The sequence below is a fragment of the Eupeodes corollae genome, chromosome 1 (genome assembly GCF_945859685.1).
Source record: "Eupeodes corollae chromosome 1, idEupCoro1.1, whole genome shotgun sequence".
Lineage (NCBI taxonomy): Eukaryota > Metazoa > Arthropoda > Insecta > Diptera > Syrphidae > Eupeodes > Eupeodes corollae.
This window is the reverse complement of record NC_079147.1, coordinates 309,582,831-309,606,427: the sequence shown is the minus strand read 5'-3', so window position 1 is coordinate 309,606,427 and position 23,597 is coordinate 309,582,831. Positions and strand designations below refer to the sequence as shown.

The window sequence follows — 23,597 nt, the reverse complement described above, 5'->3', positions numbered from 1 at the left end:
TAAAAAATATTGGTCATGTTGTATGTGAAATACAGCACCATTTTTAAGGAGCTACGTAAATATTAAATCAATACAAAAGTTTTGATAAATATAGAAAACATTTGCAATTCAACTTTATGCAAGTTGAATGATTTCTAGGAATGTTTTAATAAATTAAATTTAATTTTTAATTTTCTTATTTTAATAATTAGAAAAATACACATTTTTTGACAACTGAAGTTTGTATTCAATTCGAATTAGAATTGATCTTCCTTCCCAACAATAGTTCTGCTTCCGTTTAGGTGCCAACATTAAAAGTACAATTCAACTAATTAATAAAGTGCGTATACGCCAGAATGTAACCTTTGCATAGTCGTATAGTCTTGGGACATTTTATAAAAAAAAAACTTTAACTGAATACAAATTAAACACATTAAAGCAACTGCCTTTTAAATAATTAACTTTTATATAGACGCTTTGAATACCATGAATGTGTCGGTCAAACTTGGTTTTGATGGATCCAAATGTGCAAAAACACCAATATTCTACATGGGATCTATTCTGACATCCATCAAATTCTGTGTTCAAAAACAAATATAGGGAACACTACAATCTACCTCTTTAAAACTTTAAGCATTGCTGTATGTTTTTTTTTTCATTGTTAAGCCTTGAAGTGAATTTATTGCACATTACCTGAATGTTTATTGTTTTTGATTTTATGTCCAGACATTCAATGAATTTATGATCAATGGATTTTATTTTAGGGCTTGTTTTCTCAAGCTTAAATATGTCAACAGTTGGTTTGTTTGTTTTATACTTTTAAGAAGCTACCACGACGACGTACGAGTACATAAAACTCAAGTAGGTATTTTCCCTTCCCCCTTTGAAATCTGTGGAATGTATCCATACATGATTGAACTTATACAAGATTTACTGAGAATTATTGAGATCATAAAGAATTTATGGAATTTCAAATTTTCTTAGATGGTACTGAAACAATAATAAGAAAATTCTAATTCCTTCATATCCTACAGTAGTCGTGTCGTTCTTTCCATATTGATCGAGGAAAAGTTTTATTTTTTGTTTCATTAGTTTGGAATCCGGAAAACTTTGTCAGCTTATTAATATTCCTCATAACTTTTTTAAAAGTTTTGAAACTTCTTTAAGGAGAATTTTCTTGCATAAGCCAAAGCCACATACTTCATTGTGGTCACTCATCGAAAGGGTTTGTCTTGCCTTTAGGGTTGTGATAAGTGACAGTGCTTAATGATTCATAAGGTTATTGATTATAATGGAAGGATGGGGAAAAACTTGGTTAGGCATCTAAACATTTAATTTGCATAAGTTTTACATTAAATTTTCATAAAACCTTAAATACAACATGAATTTTATGCACATATATTTGTTTAAGGTATTAATTAAGTTCGTCCTCGAGAAAAATACTTAAAATAGATATTTATGCAACTTTGAACCTTTATAGCTTTTTATTTTAAAAATACCCCATAGCAATAATAATTTTATGGAATTCATTTCAGATTAATGAAGATTTTGATGGAAACTTTCACACAAAAATAAATCGAACGTGACGAAAAACTTTTCAGACGTGGAATCTCTTCAATAAGAATCGAAAGTTTGTATAAATAATGTATGTTCGTGTGTTTTTATTTTCAAAACGAAAGATCTTGAGTCAAGGAAAAAGCCACATGTTCGTGTTTATCTTTCATCATAATCACTTCTTTAATAAGTTCTATTCACTTTAATGGATTGAGTGGTTTGAGTATTAGCAATATAACAAAAAAAACTATTGTTTAATAAATTATTTTTGGGAAAGAGGCATGCATATGTAGGAATTTGTATTGTTTAGTGTAGATTGTTGAAAGAGTTTTTGTTTAATCATTTACAAGAATAATTGAAATTAATCGTGCATATAGGTAACTTTTGTTGTTTTCACGAATTACATTATTTACTTCTATAAATTGAAACGAGGGTGACGACCTTTTATATCAAAATATATTTAAATACTTAAGCTTTTACTTTTCATTCATACATTGTTCTACTTGTTTTTTTTGTAACCACAAGAAATAGATATGACTTAAATGACAAGGGTAGGAAAATTAGGTATTTATTATCTCGCAAAGCTTAACGGAGGTGGCCAAACTGTCTTTTATTTTTGAATTATTACAGCAAAGTGAACTAAAATATGAGACTAAGTTTTCAAATATACACCTATCAAATATTATTATTATTAATAATAAATTCTTTATTTCTCGACAATTGTTTACATTTTGTTGATATAAGAATTGTAAAACTTAACAAAAAATGTGCAGTCTGCCTAATTGTTTAATTTCGAGTTTTAAGGAAAAAGAAAGAAAAGGTTAAAGTTATAAATACATATAAAAATATAATATAACATTTACATTTCAGATTTAAAAAATTTTAAATAAATAAAACAAATAAAAAAATGGAGAATTTGTTTAAACAGAAAAAGTTTAAAATTCTATCGATGAAACTGTTACGGTAACATAAGGCATGATTCACATAGAGACAAAGAATGTTCCAAACTGGGCAACCATTTAAGAGATCCTTTGTATCTTCAAGTGTAAGGAAACTCTTTAAAAAGTAAAGCCTGCGGATTTCTTGTATGATTGGGCATATAGCTAGAAAATGATACAGGTTTTGGTTTCATTGCGGTTGCACAAACTACATATTGGGCGGATGTAAGTTCTATGAGTTTTATAATTTAAACAAAGCATTTCAGTCCTTGCTTTAAAGATAATACTCATTTGATTAAGAGTGAGTTTTTCGTTAAAATAATTTCGAAAAAAAAGTGTGTGGTTTAATTCTTTACATATAAGCCTAGTTGTTGATGTTTGTGCTCTATTCAGACATACAGGAAATCATCTATTTTAGCTCTACAGCTGTAGAATAAATCCTGCCAATTGGTATGGGCTGTATTATTGAGGTTGAAGTCTACGCTGTGTCTAACAGCTAGATCATTCCATTCTTTAAAAGACGATATGTGACGTCTTAGTGCATATTTTAATATCGTTTGAGGTTTGAAGGTTTGAGTCTGGTATTTTCATAACTTTTGTTATATAATCAGCATTTGATTTTAGATTCTTTAAGAATACTTCTGGCATACCGGATTCAGTATGGATATGTAGGTGTTGAATTATCCAGTTTTAAGATGCGTTTGTAAAATAAGTGTTGAATTACTTCAAACTCTTCTAAGTTTTGGTAGCCAAACAATTCATTTGCATAGCACAGGCATGTTTTAATGGTTGCATCAAACGCTCTGTATTTCGCAGAGCAGAAGAAATTACCCCACCTAAGATTTATTGCCGTTTTGACTGCAGTGCACTTTTCTTTTACATTTGTGCGAAAATCAAGGTTACAAGTTATACTTAAATCCCATAAATCACAAAAACCCTTGGGCTTGTTTATTTGTAACTGCAAAGCTATGGGATTATCAGAAAAAAAAAATAATGTCATTCGTATATAGGAGCATTTTTATTAATGTTTCACCAACCTTTAAACCACCAGGGAAATCTTTGGATACGTCATCAATATATAGCGCGAACATTAATGGCCTTAATCCACAACCTTGTGGAACACCAGCACTTCCATTCCATACAGCAGCAGAGGTATCGGTTATAAGAAGCTTATATAAGTTGAGAAATTTTGTTGATAAGCTCAGGGTTGAAATTTTATAAATTAAAGAATTCCTGTTAACCGTATCAAAGGATGCTTTTCAATCGACAAAAAAGCACAGTTTTTTTTCTTCTATAAAAACTTTAGTGAGAGCAAACATATGGTCAACTGTTGATAGACCCGATAGAAACCGGCTTGTAAAATACTAAGTAGTAATGTATCAAAAAATACAACTCGATAAAAAGGTTATATTTTTGGTTTCAAACTCAAGCTTATGAGCTACATTTTTCTTCTAAAAAAATAGTTTATTGAAACCCATTACCTTTATTTTGTCAATGATGATAAAAACACTGGTAACAATTGGCAAGCTAAGGAAAAAATTGACACCTGGCGTAATTTACAAAAAAAATTAAATTGACAGTTTCTTTCCAAAAATGTAACGATAAATTGGTAAAACGTTTCGAATATCATAACAAAAACAGCTTATAAATTTCAACTTTTGAAGTTCTTTAAACGACTGTTATAGGATGTAGGAAGTTATTACCATCTTTTTGATTTTATGATTCGGAAGAACATTGTTTACCTGATTTTTTTTTTTGTATATTAATTTTATTTTCAATGATAGACATTTTCAAAATTGTAATGATAAATAAATAATAACCAAACTACTGATTTAAGTGGTCTTTGTCATTTTTTTCTTTTTCATTACATTGTTGTTAGCATTTTTAGGATTTCAATAAAAAAAAAATAATTTAAATCAACTGCCATCAAATAAATAAATTAGGTGGTGCAACAGTCCGTTAAGAACTAGTAACTTACAACTCTCAGCCATTCCTGTGTGCGAGTAATGTTGTCAGGAATCTTTCTTAATGCTTTAATCTGATTTGAATGTAAAAATCGGTATTGACATAAGCATTTCTCATTTGTAATTATTTTGTTTTTAAAGGAATCGCAAAGAAGTAAACAATAGAAAACAGTTGTCCAGATTGAACCTGTGAAGCAAAGAGAACGTTGATGTTGAAGTCGAAAAAGAATTTTTTCAAAACTTTAGCTAATACAAAGTGGGAAAACATTTCTGTAGAGCTTAGTAGCTAAGATTGTCCAATACGAACTTCAAAAAAGTGACAGAGATTATCGATGAATCTAAAATAAGAAATAAGGAAGAAGAAATATCATTCACAGGTTGTGGCTCCAACAAGCTTCGTCATTTCAGCGATTTCAACAATCTAGCTATTCCCATAGAAAGGAAACAGAACCATTTAACTCCATATCTTCGTCAAACAAAAATATCAGTTGGACTTTAACTTTTCTTTTTGACTTAATTGATTTTATAAATAATTTTCTTTGAAGACCCTCTAAATTGCGCCAACCACAGAGGCATCAGTCTCCTGAACATCGCATATAAGTTGCTTTCTGGCCTATTATGTGAACGTCTAAAGCCATTCGTCAACAACCTGATTATTCCTTGTATTCACACTACGGCTATCGATACCCACCATCTCTTTATCGATTTTAAAGCCGCGTATGACCGCATCTATAGTGAAGAGCTCTACCGAGCAATATCTAGTCTTGGCACCCCTGTCAAACTTATCCGTTTGTGCAGAATGAAGATGGAGAATGATCAAGTTCGGAAAAGGTTTTAGACAAGGCAAATGCACTGTCATGCCACTTCTTCAACATCGTTCTGGAAAGAATTGTGCAAAACTCAACCGTCAACACTAGAGGCACAATCTTGTAAAGGTCCATCCAATTACTTGAGATACGCAGATGATATTGACATAATTGGAAGATCAAAGCGTGATGTCAGTTAAGACCAAGTATATGCTGTCATCAAAAAAGGACATTGAACAACGACGTCTTCGATAAAACATCACCATGGACAGCTATAATTTTGAGATAGTTGAGAAATTTGTCTACCTAGGCACCGGTATAAACTCAGACAACGACAACAAAGCTGATTTCAAATGAAGAATAACTCTTGCGAATTGCTGCTTCTTTTGACTTAGAAGGCAATGGGTAGTAAAGTCCTCTATCGAGCATCTAAATTCACCATCTATAAGACACTCATCATTCCGGTTCTCATTTATGGCCCTGAGGGCTGGACCCTGTCAGAGAATAAGGGGAGCTTCTTAGGATGCTTCGAGAGAAAAATTGTTAGGGTCATCAAACCGTCTGCATATATTGAGAATGGAGGAGAAGATATAACGATGAACTGTACGGGCTGTACAGCGACACTGACCTAGTTAGCAGAATTAAAGTCCGCAGTAGAGGAAGACCACGACTCAAGTGGCACACGCAGGTGGGAGAGGACTTCAATAAACTTGACCTGCAAAACCAAATACAGCTAGCTAGGGACCGAGATGGCTGGAGATGCATGTTGGTTGAGGCCCAGGTCCACAACGGACTGTAGCGCCACCTTACGTTCGTAAGTAGAATGTTCCTCTTATTGAGGTAAACAAATCAAGCATCTGTGAAAAGCACATTCACAATATAAACAAAATTAGAAATATTCACTTTACTTTTAGAAAAAAGATCAATTTTTCAACCGATTGCAGGTTGAAACAATAAAACAGTTAATTCAATTGATACATTCTTTCACCTTAAATCGGTTGGTAAATTGATCTGCTCTTAAAGATGGAATTTTGGCCAACTAGAACTTTGAAACTACGAATTTTTATTAACAGTAACTCCACCACCAAATATTTGATACTATTTTTAAATACAGTATTTAGACCCAGTCCATTATTAAAGCAAATACACACAAAACGTATTTTATATCCAAAAGGCTTAAAATTAGATTTAGAGTCCTTAAAGCCCTTAATCGACAATGTCTACTCTCAACACCGATACATTTCAAATACTTTAAAAACAAAAACACTTGAAAACAGGCTAATTTGTCGAAAAACAAAAGATTCAAAACAATTAAGCTCTACAAATCAGATATCTATAATCACTATTAATTGTAGTCCTTAAATGTCAATAAAAAGAGACAAGCAATATAAATCTTCAAGACTTCCTTCAATGGCGGCAAAACTAACAAAATCTTTTACTTTAACTGCCATCAAATTTGGTTTTTCTTTCGTTTGTTTTGTTTTTAAGATTAATCTCTGTCAATAATTCAAATCCTGAACTTTATTTACAGACCAAACTTATTTTCTGACTTGAACAGAAATACTTCTTCAACTAATTGAAAAAGTATTAATTAATCAGAAAGAATCTCTCGCTTTTATATACACTAAAAGACTAAAGACTAAGAGTATAAGTTTTTGATAAGTTCTTCCTCTTCGATATCCTTTTATTTTTTTTGAAAAACTTGTTATACACGCTCTATTAGTCCAAACGACAGAAAGTGTATACACAAAGATCCTTAAATCCGATATTCCTAATGAAACTAAACTGTCTTTCATTTTTCTCTACAGAACAAAACACTAACAGCACCAGCATTATCGAGTCGTCGTCACCGTCGTCATCGCACAGCTTCCAGTCTTACCGTAGCTATACGATAGCAAAGGATACGATAGGATGCGGAGACCGTTCATTTGAATTAAGTTAATTCACATTTCAGTCGCATTTCACAGATTACTTTCTCCTTCATCCGATGAATATAAAATGTCTCGAACGTCTCTCTCGTATATCTATCAGCAGCATAAGGGCAACGCTATAGTGAATAGTAAGATCCTTTCAAATTTGTCAATCACACTCGTTAGCCGGCTAATTAAGGACGACAGTTTATAGGATGAAATTCTTCGAAGCCCAAAAAGAAAAATCTCTCTTTGGCTGTCAACAAGCGCGCCGCGCCACCACCTGGGGATACGGTAATTTAAAAAATAAAATAAACAAATGGAGGCATAAAAAGTTTCCGGGACGTGCTGGATTCTCTATGTGAGATGCTGCTGGAAAACATTTCAAGAGAGAAACTGTCGTCTTTAATTTTTTATTATTCCTTCCTGAGGACTCGAGGACTCGAAGATTCACTACACCCCCAACACGAGATCGATGGCACTTCGGGGAGTTTTCTATTAAAGAATAAAGAACTTTTGCGTGTGGTATAGAATTAGGAAAAACATATCCTTTATGAGTTTTGTGTTGTTGTTGTTTTTGAAAAATATCTATCATACATCATCCTGGATCTTATATCGCATAGGAGATGAGTTCCTGTTTGGTTTGCGGCAGCGGAAAGTACGACGACAATAGTATTTAACCGCCATTAAAAGTATATTAAATTCCATTCACTCCGCCTCCTCCTGACAGTACAGTTATATGTGTACGAGTAGTAATCATCGAAGCGGATGTAAAGGATCCTAACTCCCATAGATATATGATGATGAGATATGTGAGTTTCTGTTTAGTATGTGCGTTTTCTTTTAGGAGAGACATTGGATATTAAAGTCGGTTTCTTTGTCGCCATTGATATCAAATTCAAGGCAGTCACCGCAATTCGCATGGAAGGATACAAATTATTATTATTGTTGTAATGTTTATGCTGTACTAACATGAGTAAAGCCTTCTTCTTGTGGTCTGGTTTCTGGTCGTGGTCCTTTGGTCCTGGTAGTGGTAGTGGTATCGTTCTCATTGCGATGGAAAATTAATTATGTGATATCGTGCAACTATGAAGATGAAGATGAAAATGAAAATGATGATGATGTAATTGTAGAAGGGTGTATTATCATCGTTTCATCCAGCTATAACTGTATACTTAGCAATATATAGTACATAAGCTTTAAGGTTAATTAACCTGTTTCGAGAATATCTTCCATCTATATGAAACTTTGGCAACTGATAATAATAGTCCAAAAGAAATATGGATTTAGGTTAAAGGACAGAAAAATTCAAGGAATATCTTAAAGGTAACATTTATAAGAAGGTATACGAATAAGATTCAAAACAGATATCAGAATATTTTGAGAGTTTTCAGTCGTATAATGATGCAAAAAAGTCATGATATTGAATAAGATTTCAGTTTTGCCTGGAAAAAGGGATAAAAAATGTTGATTTTTTTTGTTTAAAAGTTGAGATGAATACATTTTTAAACAACGAAAAATATTAACAGAGCCTCAAGATATGTGTACATAAATTAAATACATATCAGAACACAGAAATGTTCTTCTTTTCTTTTGTCTTCTTTATTTTTTTTCCATTTTAACAGAAATGGTTTCTTGTAAATACATTTAAATGGGGGGTTTTTTAAGACCTTGAGAATTTAAAAATTAAATACAGTAGGGAATGAGTTTTTTAATCTTTAAGATTAACGTCAAGGACTTTATTTTTTAAAATATGATTTCTTTAATGTGATGTTATAAAGTCCATCAAATCAGTGCAATTTTGTACTACTTTTTTCAATAAAACTGGAAGTGTGACATCAATGATGGCTTGAATGTTTGAGTGGTTTGTCAGCATAAGCCAATAACTTAATAATCCCCATTCTTTGATAAGTTCATTACATTGCTTTTTCCACAGAATTACTCTTGGAGGATTTGTCAATAACTCGCAAGAGGCATTACCTGTGAAAAAACGCAACGGATTGAACTCAATATCTCTAGCATTTTTTTAAATTCAGATTTCTTCATTATTTCTTAAAACTATCTTAAAGCTAGACAAAAATTCATATAACTAGCCTGATTATCCATAACTTACAATTAACTTACTGGTCCCATACGGACACTCTAAGTTCAACAATAATACTTAATTCTAATGCCTTCGGCCCTAAGATCTATTTAACTTCAATTCTGGGAAGGGGCAACGTTGACCCACACAGTACAACCATAAACGATCATGCAGCAAATACCCTTCATTCTGGGGTCAAGCCGACTGTCAGCCTTCACCTCGAAGGCTCCTCTAACCCTGTTAAGAGCAGCATTTATATGCTGGAAGAAATATAAATACTAATCTAACCAGATACAGAGGTACTTCACTACACTTTTGATCGCTAATCGCTGACCGTGAATATTAGCGATGACTATTTTGTGCCAATTCTTGGCACGTGACACTCGTGGCCCTAGCTAACGGAGTCCGGAACAGAATTGTCTCATACTTCTGGACATTTATTTTCAGGTTCCAGTCGTCGCAATATCGCTGAATGTTGTCGAAATCACTCTGCAAGATAATTCTTATAACCTCAACCTTTCGGGCCGTTCTGTACGCAATTAGATCGTCGGCGTACGCGATTGTCTTTGTAACACTACCTATCAGATCGCTGGTGTAAATGCTATGGAGAATCGGCGAATTCACCCTGTTGAAGACGATTTTTAATTAAAAATGTTGTGGTAAAAGTTACATTGCCACTTTTGACATCTAACTTTCTACCTTTAAGCATATCATAAAGTATATAAAACAATGGTTTGCTTATGCCAAGCCTGCTCAGTTTTAGGTAAAGACCCTCTAACCATACGGTGTCAAAGGCCTTTTCCAAATCAACCAGAACAGCACCTGGCATTGTTGTTTTGATTTATTCTATTAAATATCAGAAACTAGTTTAGACCCCACACGCGCCGCCGCATGGATTGTGTATGACCCACCTTGAACCCGAAATGTTTATCCGGAATTATTTTGTTGTCCGCAGCCCACTTAGTCAGAGCCCTATTGATGATCTGTTTGAAAACTGCTCGGAAGAAGACTTATCAACTGAAGATTTGACGGGTTGGAGTTGTCCTTTCCCTTTTTCGGGAGAGGATCAACCACTGGATAATATGCATTATCTAGTGCATTATTGAAGAGTGTGGTATAAATGTCGATTGCCTCCATCGGTTAATGTCTTAGTACAACGTTGGATATACTATCGACACCTGCTAATTTTTTTATTTTTATTGAGTTGAAGATGATGCTCAACCTTCTTCACAAACAAGGGACTTGATCCCGTTTGCTTGGCGATTGTGGCATTTGCCAAAGCATCGTCATGAAACCGTGGTTCTCAGATCGCCATTGTGTCATACCACTAACTATCACGCCACGGGTACTACCAAGTGCCCTTAAAACAAGGAAGAAAGGAACACTGCAAAGAACTTGCTTTAAAAATATATTCGATGAGACTTTGAAGGAAAATATATTTTACACCTCTCAAGCACCCTGAAATTTGTCATGACTTTTACCGATATTTGTTTAAGCAACCCTCTAGTTAGACATTTGAAATTCCCTTTCTACCTTCAATAATTCAGCCTTAATACAAGCACCAGAAATGCTTATCAATCTTAATTTTGAACGTATTGTCAAGTAAAGAGGTCCGTTTATTAACCGCACAAGAAGAATGTGAATGCTCTTTAATCTATTTTCATTTTTCCAAAAAAGTGTGTGTTTAAACTTTTAAAATATTAAAGGAGTAATAATAAATAAAACAGAAGTAATGGAACGAAGTCTTAATTTTCTTTCTCATTTCGAAAGACCGATGATAACGCCAGTGTGTAAACCGCAACAAAAAGTCCACATTACGGATGGTTCGTTTATATCTTAAGGATTGTCGTTCCAAATACGGATTTTGCTTATTGACAAAGCTATTTAATATGAAATCTCATCACTAAATTTTGAGCTAAAATAAACTTCGAAAATATATTTTCATTGTTTTAATTTCAAAAATTTACAATCGTTGTTCTGGCTTTAAAACATTCATGATACATTGCCAAATCTAAATGAACTCAAATGTCAACACGTTATTTTGACATTCCCAACTGTCAAACTTCAAAAATAACCATCAACACTTTTTACGCAGGTAAAAAAAAACACCCTATATATAAACATCTTTATAAAAGGATGCGTATTGTTTAATCTTTAAAAAAAGCTCATCCTTTTTTCTGATGAAGTATTGGATTACGATTAAATTATGCTACCACCTGTGTGTGGTCGGGGGTGCTTTTAATGACCTGAAGTTTCGAAAACCATGCAACCACAAAACAACAGCAGCCAGCTGCAACCAACAACATCATCAGGAGCAGGAGTTAAGTGGTTATAACAACAAATAACGAGAAATAGAGACTAGATGGTGGCGTGCTGTGTCAATGTTCATTACGAATTCTGCAGCACGCTCCTGCTCTCAGTGTTGATGGTAAATGCAGTACCCATTATGCACATGGGTGTAGCAGCAAAATTGAAGGAGCCTCAATGTGATGACGATGGGTGTTTAAAAATAAACTCAAGTTTTCTATTAAATAAAATTGAGGATAACAAATACAAAATACATACAAATATGAATTAATTTGAAAACCTGACCTTTCCGATCATCAAAAAATTGAAGTTGTTTTCCTTTTTTTGTTGTTCAAAAACCACAACAAGTTTAAAAATAAACCTCACGCATTTAGGCTGCTACGTGCCAGCCATGCATAAGTTTTGTAAAAATTTTTAAACTGCTTCAAAAGACTTTATCAATGAAGATGATGACTACTTTAAACGACGACGGACGGGCGGACGTTGGTGGCGCGGTGATATAGTCCGATGAACTTCATCGATGGTCATCGACGTAGTCAACATGTAATCCATTTATGGACATTCGATGCATAAAAATGAGTCTATAGCCTCATCGGAATACAGTTTATTCGAGTCATTCATAATATGATTTTATTTTAAAATAGAAGGTTTCTAATAAAAGAAAGATTTTTTATTATTCGTATTGTTGGCTGAAGGTTAGTTTTGGTGTTCGAAAATTTGTTTAAATAGACAAGTCGGAGCCATAGAAGGTATCAGTTGCTTCATTGGAGTCTAACAATTGAACCTAATTCAAATCAATCAAATTATGGCAAAACTTATTTCTATTGCTTTGGTTGTTGTGGTGGTTGCAGTTTGTGCAACAGAAGCAGCTCGTTTGAGAAACTTCAGACAATCGAGATTTTCGGCTCGTCAGGAAGTTGATCCTGAACAAGATGTTCCAGCAGTTACTCCATATCCTCCAGCTGGAATAGTTCCTGAGGTGCGTTTCAATTTGCCCAATGAACCTGAACTACCAGAGGATCCAGAGAAGACCTACTTGCCCCCAGACAACCTTTTGCCCCCAGCACAAACCTATGGATCACCTGCTCAGACTTATGGCCCACCAGAAGTTGAAACCGATGCAGAAGGCAGTGGAAATGATGCAACTTTGGTTGATGACGATGCCTCTCAATTGCCCGTCGAAGAAGAACAAGCTGATGAACCTGCTGCAGAAGAAGACTTGGCCGAAGATCCAGAAGCCGAAGAAATTGTCAACCCTCAGTTTGGACGTTTTTCTTCTGCCAAAGGTTTCCGTAGACAAAATGCCAGGCCAGCAAAATTGAGGGCTGCTAAACTGCAAGCACTTCCACAAGCAGTCCGTCCAAGGTCTCAGAGATTATTTGCTCAACCGATTTACGCAACCAATGGAGCTTTGATCGCTTACAGAATGTTGAGAGTTTAAATTATTTTTTCTTGTTAATTGTTTTTTATAATTTGTTGTTGGTAAATGGTATTAATAAAACTTATTTAAAATATTCATTAACACCAAAAAAAGATGTTTTGTTTTTATATATTTCCAAATTCAATCAAAGTCCTTAGATTTTTGCGATTTTGAGTCCTTTTCGTAAACAACTTAAATGTGTTCTTAAATTAAATCGCAAACTCCCTTAACAGAATATTTCACATGTATTTTGCAGCCAAATCAAAATGTTGTAAATTAAATTGTCAAATAAAATTATGACTCTATACATGAATCTAAGGTAAGTCCATATCGTTCTAGATAAGCAACAGAGTCCATCGATCAAAACAAAAACCCATCTCAGTCAAATGAAATTATATTGTTTTCTTTTTAACTCCTTAACCATATGTATGCAATCTTTAGGGAAAATCATTTTAATCTACATAAAGTTCCAAGCATTCACGAGACATGTATAAAAAGTACAACCAAAGAAGGAAACCGACCACAAAAAGGATACAAGGATACAAAAAACAAAGCAAAAGAAATTCAGTTGGGGCCCAGATTTGCATGTCCATTATTTATATTGTGTATTTTACATATAAGACAAATAAATGTGGTTTTCCTGGACCTGTGTTTCATATATATTCCGAGATCACGTCCTTACCCTTAGGGCCTTAGGGAAGGACTATTCACTGGTGATGAAACGGAACACCTTCATCTTCGTAATGACAAATTGGTAAACACACATTGAAGTTTAGTTAGAAAAAACTGAACACTGAATAAAGGAGAATTATTTTGGACTTTTTTGAATCAATATTTTAAATGTAAGTATCTGCATTTAAAGATACACAATTTTACTTGAATAAATTCCCATTCAATAGTAAAAGAAATAAAGTGCAATAGAAAACAAAAATTGATTTTGTGAAATAATTCCCCAATTGAGGAGAACAGGATTTTTCTTCTCATAAAACCAACTGAACCAGAAAACCAATGATTCTTGCTCATCTCAAGACCCAACATATAATATCTAGTAACCAAAAAGATATAAAGTATATATAATATATGTTCTATAGTTATGGAGGATTTTATTTAAGGTATTGTGGAAAGAAAACCATTAAACCATTTGCATGTGTGTACAGTGAAAGCTCTAAATTCAGACAGCTCCGATGATTTTCTCATACAACGTTTAAGATGGAGATTCAATTACTAAGAAAATATCCCACGAAAACTTAACATTAACTTAGAAGAAAATCCGACAAACATGAATTTAGCGTGCACGTGGATCAGTTCTAAAGTTATAATATATAATAAGCCTTTTATCATGAAAATGGGACAAAGTTTTGATTAAATTAATTAATGTATTATAAATTAATTTGAAAAAAAAGCTGTATCCCGAGAAAGTACGGCAGAGAAGAAAGATTTTTGATTTGAACACCTGGCGATACGTTGTCCGTTATTCTAATAAAAGGCTCATTTAACAGATTGCTGAGAGCAGAACAGAAATTAACAATAAAAAAAACTTTCCATCCAAAAATAAATTTTATTACATTTTTTAATAAATCTATAAGATCTTCGATATTTTTGTGAAGAAATATATAAACCACAATGTTTTCCTAAACTGCTCACAAAAATCTATAGTTTTCAGTAATTTGCAAGAAACTAATATATTCACTCACCCCTCCTTTATTTTCTATTCTTAAGAACCGAAATTATTACGATGAGTTCCTTAGTCAAAAATATGATCGGGCCAGTTTTAAAGAATTTTTGTATCTTACTATCTCTTTAAATTTAACTAAAGCAAAATAACAAAATGGCTACTTTAGTGTTTAGGAATTTGCTGATTTGAGAGTAAAAATTGGTAATTCATCACAAATCTTTCAATTCTAAATAAATCCAAAATCCAAAATTTTAGAAATTAAAGTCCATATGTTTTTGTATTGTTATTGAAAAGTCCGATTTGCCGCTTATACAAAATTCTATACATCATGTTGCCTCAGAAGGAACCTTTTATTTTTATGATTATATTAAAAAAATAATGTTTTTAATACATACATACATATGTACATATATTCCAAATCTCAGCAAAGCAAACTTTGATGCAATGAATGGATATTTTCTTAACTTTCATTGGGATTTTTTTGTATTTGATAATAAAATTCAATTAGAAATCGCCAATAGAAATCTCGATTTTTTCCAAGTAAAAACTTGAAATTAAGCTCAAACCCTATATGGTTTAATAAGATATTAATTAATCGTAAAAATAGAAAGAATAAAGCTTTCAAATTACATAAAAATTATAATAATCTTGAACCTACGTCTAAATATAATGCTATTCAAAGCGAATTTGACATATTAAATACATTTTTTTATATTTAATACATGTTTACGACTGAATGTAATATGAGGATTAACAGTAAATGTTTCTGGAACTTTATTAATTCTTAACGTAAGACTACTGGTTATCCAAGCTGAATAAAATTCAATGATTCTACAACTAGTGATGTTCAAATAATTTGCAACCTTTTTGCTAGATATTTTTAATCGGCTTACTCCTCGGAATCATTTTCAAACCAAGAACTTCCAAGTGTTTCTAAGATTTTTGATATAGGTTCTATGATTTTGGATGTCTCCGAAGTAGAAGAAGCGTTGCTTGAGCTTGATGCAAGTAAAAAGGATGGTCAGGATGGGATTGCTCCTATTATTTTTCATAAATGTGCTCATTCAATGGCTAAACCACTTACGGACATTTTCAATGCATTTCTATTCGAGGGTAAATTTCTTGATAGTTGGAAACTATAATTTCTTATATATTATCAATTACCGGCCTATCAGCAAGATTTCTGCAATTCCAAAACAATTTGAATTGTATACAATAGATTATCTTTTAAATAACGTAACTATAAGTTAAGACAGAATGAAATCAATACACAACGCAGCATCAGCAATTTCATTGTTCTTAATCTCCAAATCATATTGCCACCCAAAAGTGATGATCAGCATTATTATGCTCCGAAGAAACAGTACGACAGCCAAGTGGGCAGTTGGTGATCATCAGCGTAGCAGTGCAGTGCTATCCTTATCCTTTGTATTAATATTAATTATTGTAGTATTTTAAGAAATAAAGATTTTTTTTATTTAAATAAAGAAGTATAAAAATAATTGGAGGCCCCGGCGAGATAGGCCAATTTTAATGTGAATTTGAAAAAATAAAGTAAAATTTAAAATCAGTGTCTTCGCCATAAACAAAAAACAGCCATATATTCAACCAGGATTGAAGAAAGTGCAGAATTTATATTATAAGTAAGAAATTATATTTTAAGATGAATAAATGTCCGATACATTTAAAAAATTTATGAGTGATTACAAGAAGCAAAAAAAAGTTAAAATACAAACTGCAAACAAAAATTTAGATTTAAACAAAAGTGAAGTAATTAATAACAGAATGTCAAACGTACAGGAAATAGAAGCTTTAATCGCGAAAGCATTATTAAATAACACAAACTTGCTACAAATCGAATTTTCTAAAGAAATTGAACACTTAAATAAAAAACTAAAAGATTTAGGAGCTTCTAATGTAGTTAAGAATTATGAAAAGCAAACTATAGATGTAACAATACAAGATAACGAAGGGTTAGATGTTATAAAGTCGTTACCTGAATTTTCTGGCAACGCAAGTTCCTATGTAAGCTGGAGAGAAGCTGCTTACAACTCAATTAGCCTATATACAAAAGGCAGTAGGAGATTTTTTGCAGCACTAACCATTTTCAGAAATAAAATTCTGCATAGTGCAAATGACATTTTGACCTATCATGGTACAACACTAAACTTCGAAGCAATTATGGCAAGATTAGATTTTGCTTACGCCGATAAAAGGCCACTGCATATGTTAGAGCAGGAGCTAAGTGTATTAAGACAAGGGTCTATGGAGATATTAGACTACTATAATAAAGTAAATGAAAAACTTACGTTAATAATTAATAAGACCATGATGACCCACGGAAATGAGTCACCCATTTCACATGAACTATGTAGGATTCATAGGCAAAACGCCTTGAGAACATTCATATCAGGCTTGTCTGGAAATCTCTCAGATATTTTATTCTCAATCTGCCCCCCAGATCTACCAAGTGCTCTAGCAAAAGCTCAAGAACTTGAATCGAATAAATCACGTGCTACCTTTGCACAAAGGTATAGTTCACCAAATGATATTAAGAAACTACCTAACAACAATTTAAGATTTCCTCCACGGAACATGCAAACAACACACAATGATTTCCCTCGATATCCAAATAATGATTACAGACAGTTGTCCCAACGATTTGAACCAATGGTTCTTGGGTCTTCAGTTAATCGACCTATGAATAAAAGTGACGTAAATCACTATAAACAAATACACGCTAATACAGCACAGAATCCATACAATGTACCACCAGGTCCAAGTAACTATAGACACAATCCTGAACAATACAATAAAAATCCAAACTGGCAATGGAAAAAACCTGATCAAAACTTATACAATAATCCCCAAAGACCTCTATTCAAGAGAGAAAAAGATAACTATAGTGGACATTCGAATAGGCCACCACCAAACAAAAATGAAAGGATTAACAATTTAAACGAAGATTCAGATCATTTTTTAGACATGAGACGGGATTGCCCCACATTCAAAGAAGACTAGGAGATAAAAACATTCGTATTCTGTTAGATACCGGAGCTAATAGTAATTATTGTAAACCAAACATTTTTCAAGAAGAAATTAGCCTCCCTATATTTAAACGAGCCCTCACTCCAAATGGAGAAATAATAATAAAAACATATCACGAAGTATTAATATTTAATACAATCACGAGATTTTATGTGATAAACAATTTAGAATTCGACGCGCTTATAGGCATCAACCTACTTAGTGATATAAATGCAAAAATTGATTTAGAGAATAGAATTATAAAATATAATACAAAATGTGAAAAAATATTTTTCACCGAAAAAGAAGTAAATAAAAAGGTAAATAATATAAAAGATATTGACATAGAAAGATTGGTTGAATCAATGACTAAAAGGATTACGGATATCCACTCAAGCATTGATATGACTTTGCCATTTAGGACCGATGTTATCGCCGAAATCCGTACAGATACAGAAAAGCCTATATGGACGAAACAATACCCCTACCCCTTAAGCGTTAATAAATTTGTGAACCACGAGATTCACGATTTATTAAATAAAAATATAATAAGGCCTTCCAAAAGCCCTTATAACAGCCCCGTTTGGGTCGTTCCTAAAAAAGGAACAAATGAAGACGGAACGCCAAAGAACCGCCTTGTAATTGATTTCAAAAAATTGAATGAACACACTGTATCGGATAAATACCCAATACCCGATACAAGTGTTATACTCTCTAACCTAGGGAAAGCAAAATATTTTTCAACCCTCGACCTTGAATCTGGATTCCATCAGATAATGATGAAACCAGAAGACATAGAAAAAACTAGTTTTTCTATAAATAACGGAAAATATGAATATATACGACTTCCGTTTGGCTTAAAAAATGCCCCCTCTATTTTTCAACGAGCAATGGACGACATACTGCGTCCATACATAGGCAAAATTTGCCATGTATACATTGACGATATCATTGTATATTCAGATACTCTCGAAAATCACACGAATCACTTAAACGAAATAATTAATATACTAAAAAAGGCAAATATGAAAATTTCTATAGAAAAATCAGAGTTATACAAAGATCAAGTAGAGTTTTTGGGTTATATCGTAGCACAAAACGTAATTCGAACCAACCCAGAAAAAGTTCGAACTATTAAAGAATATCCACAACCAAATACACTAAGACAACTTCGTAGTTTCCTCGGAATGATAGGCTACTATAGAAAATTTATAAAAAACTTTGCCAATATAGCAAAACCCCTTACAAGTTACTTAAAAAGTGAAAATGGACAAATTTCTACACATGTAGCAAAAAAAACTGAAATAATATTAGATGAAAATGCGGTCAAAGCATTTAATACATTAAAAGAATATTTAATGCACGAAGTGGAGCTTACACAGCCAAATTTTGAAAAAAAAATTTACTTTAACAACCGATGCTTCTAATGATGCAATTGGTGCAGTTTTATCCCAAGATGGGAAACCTATCACCTTCATATCAAAAACCCTAAACAAAACCGAACAATGTTATGCCACAAACGAGAAAGAGCTCTACGCTATCGTTTATGCACTCAAGAATCTAAGAAATTACCTTTACGGTATCACAAACCTCGAGATCCACACGGATCACCAACCCTTAACTTACGCTGTTTCTAAAAGAAACCCGAATTCGAAAATGAAAAGGTGGCATAGTATCATCGAGGAATATGCACCAAAATTCATTTATAAACCTGGAACCACAAACATAGTAGCAGATGCATTATCTAGACAAAACATTAATCAAATATCTGACTCATCATCAAACCAAGCTACAACACACTCAGCCGAAAGCAGTGAACATGATAACATTGAAATATTAAACAAACCTATAAATCAATTTAACCAACAAATTGTTGTTAATAAAGCTTCAGAATTCATCCATGAACAACTGAATCCATTTCCTAACAAAAAAAGGCACCTTATAGAATATTCAGACCCTTCACAATTAAAACAATTGTTCAAAGAATTCCTTAAACCAGGAACAGTAGCATTATTTACTCATGCAGAGGTAATTTATGAATTAAAAGATGTTTTTAAAACATTTACAAATAAATTCATTCGTTGCAAACATTTCGTCAATGATATAACAAATAAAGACGACCAACAAATAATAATAGAACAAATTCATACAAGGGCACACAGAGGCTCAAAAGAAAACATAAAGCAAATAGAAGAAATGTATTATTGGCCCTCAATTAGAGAAGAGGTAGAAGAATATGTAAGATCATGTGAAATTTGCAATAGGAATAAATACAATAGGAAGCCCCATATTGAACCAATTGGTGAGGCACCAATTCCTAAGAACAAAGGGGAATCCTTACACTTAGATGTAATGATGTTCGAAAAATTGAAAGTCATAACTTGCATAGATGCATATTCTAAATTTTTAGTAATTAAAATCATAGAAAACAAACTTAACATGGGTATCAAAGTTTTAGAAATTTTACAAACATTTCCTAATTGTACTAATATAACTTGCGACAATGACCCGACATTTACAAGCCAACCATTCAAAACGTTAATGGAACGTCAAAAAATTGATATGTATTATGTTCCAGCCAAACATTCACTATCGAATGGACAGGTAGAAAGAGTGCACAGCACAATCCAAGAATTAGCTAGATGCATTAGAGAAGAATTTAAAATAGTAGACTTAGAAGAAGTACTAATCAAATCAGCTTTAGAATACAATAAAACTATACATTCTGTAATTAATGAAAAACCTATGAATATATTATTTAACGAAAAAGACCATTCAGATACTTTCAATAAATTAAAAACAGCACAAGAAAAAACTTTAAGAACATTTAATAAAAAAAGAAAACAAATTCCACTAGAAGAAAATTGTATTGCATACGAAAAAACAACTAATGAAAGATGGGGAAAAATAAAACCCAAATTCAAAAAAATAATTGTAAAACAAGATTTAGGTCATACTATTAAATTAAAAAATGGAAGAGAAATTCACAAAGATAATTTGAAAATAATCTAATAATTTCAGAAAATGTTCCTCTTATTGCTATCAATCTCAGCTTGTGCAGCTTAAGTAATCGATTATACAAGAGAAGATTACTTGTTAATTAATAATAACAATGTTTTAATATACGAAGATGATGCAAATCTTTTTCATGTTACAAATCTAACTAATATAAGAAAAATAATACGCGAATCCAAACAAGCTTTAATAAAGCATCACGATCAAACGGAATACCCTGGTACTCCATACACTGAAAAACACGAAATAGATTTCTCTATTATCGAAACCCTATTAGACCAATTAACTTTAACTAATCGTAATAAAAGAGCTATCGAAACAATCGGTACTATTTGGAAATATATTGCAGGATCTCCTGATCATAATGATAAAATAATAATCGAAAATAAGATAAACGACTTAGTCGAGAATAACAATAAACAATTTATGATTAATTCAAAATTATTCAAATTAATGGAAAGTATATCAAAAAACCACATAGATGATATTGTAACCAAACAATGTAAAATTATCATCCTAGAACTACAAAACTTAGTGAACACTATATCACTATCTAAGCTTGGAAATTTAAATCCTAATATATTAAGTTTAAGAGAAATTAAAAATATAATCAAACATGAAAATGTATCACTATCTATTTCAGATTTATTAGATGTATCCAAATTTAAAATTATGCAAAAACAGGATATCATTGTAATTCTAATTAAATATCCTATTATAACATTAAACTGTAAACTTTTTGAAGTTAGAGCAATAAGTCATATTGATGGAAAAATAATCATACCAAATCAAATTGCCCTCTGCAAAAATAACTATACAAATATTAAAGAATGTAAAATAGAGTTAAACAACTACTACTGTAAATTAGACCATAACGCCAACTGCCTATCAAACCTATTAAACAACCAAAAAACCACTTGCAGCAAAATCAAAGAACACAATCCACGGATAGAAGTCATATTGGAAGGATCCATATTAATTACTGGAGAACACATTGTTGATAACATCACTTATTACGGAACTAATTTAGTTACCTTCGAAAACCAAACTTGTATCGATGAAGTTATATACAAAAACCCATCTTACGAAATAAAACAATTCCTAAAGGGATATTCAAGTTCAAACTATGAAATTGGACAATATATTGAATCACTAAACGAAGATTTAAAAATACAAAACATTAACTTTTTAAATTTTCTACAGCAAGAAGTGTACGATAATCCAACATATACAACCATGTTTGCACTCTTAATTGTTATCACAATAATGATATTAAAAAGAGCATACAATACAAACCAAAACCAAGAATCTCAAGATGATTTGATGGAACAGGCATGCCTACGCATAAATCACGCTATTGCAGAAGAAATTGAACGAGGACGTTCAAACTTGAACTAAGAGGGGAGTTAAGACAGAATGAAATCAATACACAACGCAGCATCAGCAATTTCATTGTTCTTAATCTCCAAATCATATTGCCACCCAAAAGTGATGATCAGCATTATTATGCTCCGAAGAAACAGTACGACAGCCAAGTGGGCAGTTGGTGATCATCAGCGTAGCAGTGCAGTGCTATCCTTATCCTTTGTATTAATATTAATTATTGTAGTATTTTAAGAAATAAAGATTTTTTTTATTTAAATAAAGAAGTATAAAAATAATTTATATATCCGAATATCAACACGGTTTTATTTCTGGTACATCAACAACAACAAATCTGTCTCTAATTACATCATAAATAAATTTGAAGATCATATACAAGCAGATATAATATTTACTGATTTCGCTGAAGCATTCCATCGTCTTAACCACAGGGTGCTTCTGCATAAATTGTATTCTGTCGATTTTCACTCTAAACTTCTGAGCTGGTTAAAATCTTACCTTTCCAACAGGATTCAAATTGTTAAAATTGAAGACTATTATTATGAAAACACTTGTGTTCCTCAGGGAAGTCATTTAGGCCCATTGTTATTTTTATTATTCATAAATGATATTCCGTCAATTTTTGTATCTTCTCCTTGTTTCTTATTTGCCGATGACCTTAAGTTGTATCGTGGAATAAAATATTTATCTGATTGTCATTTACTTCTTGAAGATGTACTTAGAATGGTGTCAATCTAATTTCCTCCATATTAATATTTCTAAATGCCAAGTTATGTCGTGTTTTAGACATGCTACCCCTATTGTATTCAATTATGAACTTAATGATGTAACTTTAGAACACGTTGAATGTAAGAAGGACCTGGGGGTCGTTTTAGACATTAAACTTTTATTCCTGCCACACATTGACTAAACGGTTAACAAGGATAATCAAATGCTCGGGTTCTTAAAGAGAAACCCAAAGATCCATATTCTCTTAAGTCACTTTTCAATTCTCTGGTAAGATCTGTGTTGGAGTTTTCTGGTGTGGTTTGGAATCCTTTTTTATAGAAACAATTGTAATAGAATTGAGTTTATTTTATATTCATATTAATTGTATATTTATTATTAATAAATTAAAGTAATTATGTATCCTAGTCTATAAGAGTCAGATCTCTGCTTGATGATTAAATAAATAAATGATAGTTTCTTCTCACGACTTGGAAGAGTTTTGCTCCAAGGTATTCTAATGAACAGGAAAAATTCTCTGAATCGTACAAAATTGAAGAAATTTCCGCTCCAAAAAATATCTTGCTAGTGCCGAATAATAAATCTGTTTGCCCATTTCATCCCAAATCAAAATTTGCCAATATCGTTTGAAGACAATCCTCAAAATAGACTGTTTCATGTGATTTCCATCCCGCAGTTAAGTCTCCTAAATCAAAAAATTGTTGTACCTCTTACTAAACAAATAACTTATCTATCCATCTATCTATTTCGTTAAATTTTGAGACTTTGTTGTAATGAACTCCTTTTTTCTGCATTTCATTTTATTGGACA

At 32.3% G+C, this 23,597-nt stretch overlaps 2 protein-coding genes across 2 annotated transcripts in view; one reads left to right on the top strand and one right to left on the bottom strand.

Moving 5' to 3' along the window:
• LOC129942846 (prolactin-releasing peptide receptor) overlaps positions 1 to 23,597 on the bottom strand; it is a 141,751-nt gene that overhangs the window by 99,019 nt on the left and 19,135 nt on the right. The window lies entirely within an intron of this gene.
• Positions 12,347 to 12,982, top strand: LOC129952281 (uncharacterized). The gene has a single exon (XM_056064798.1). It carries the CDS (start codon positions 12,347 to 12,349, stop codon positions 12,980 to 12,982), a length of 636 nt encoding a protein of 211 aa, XP_055920773.1.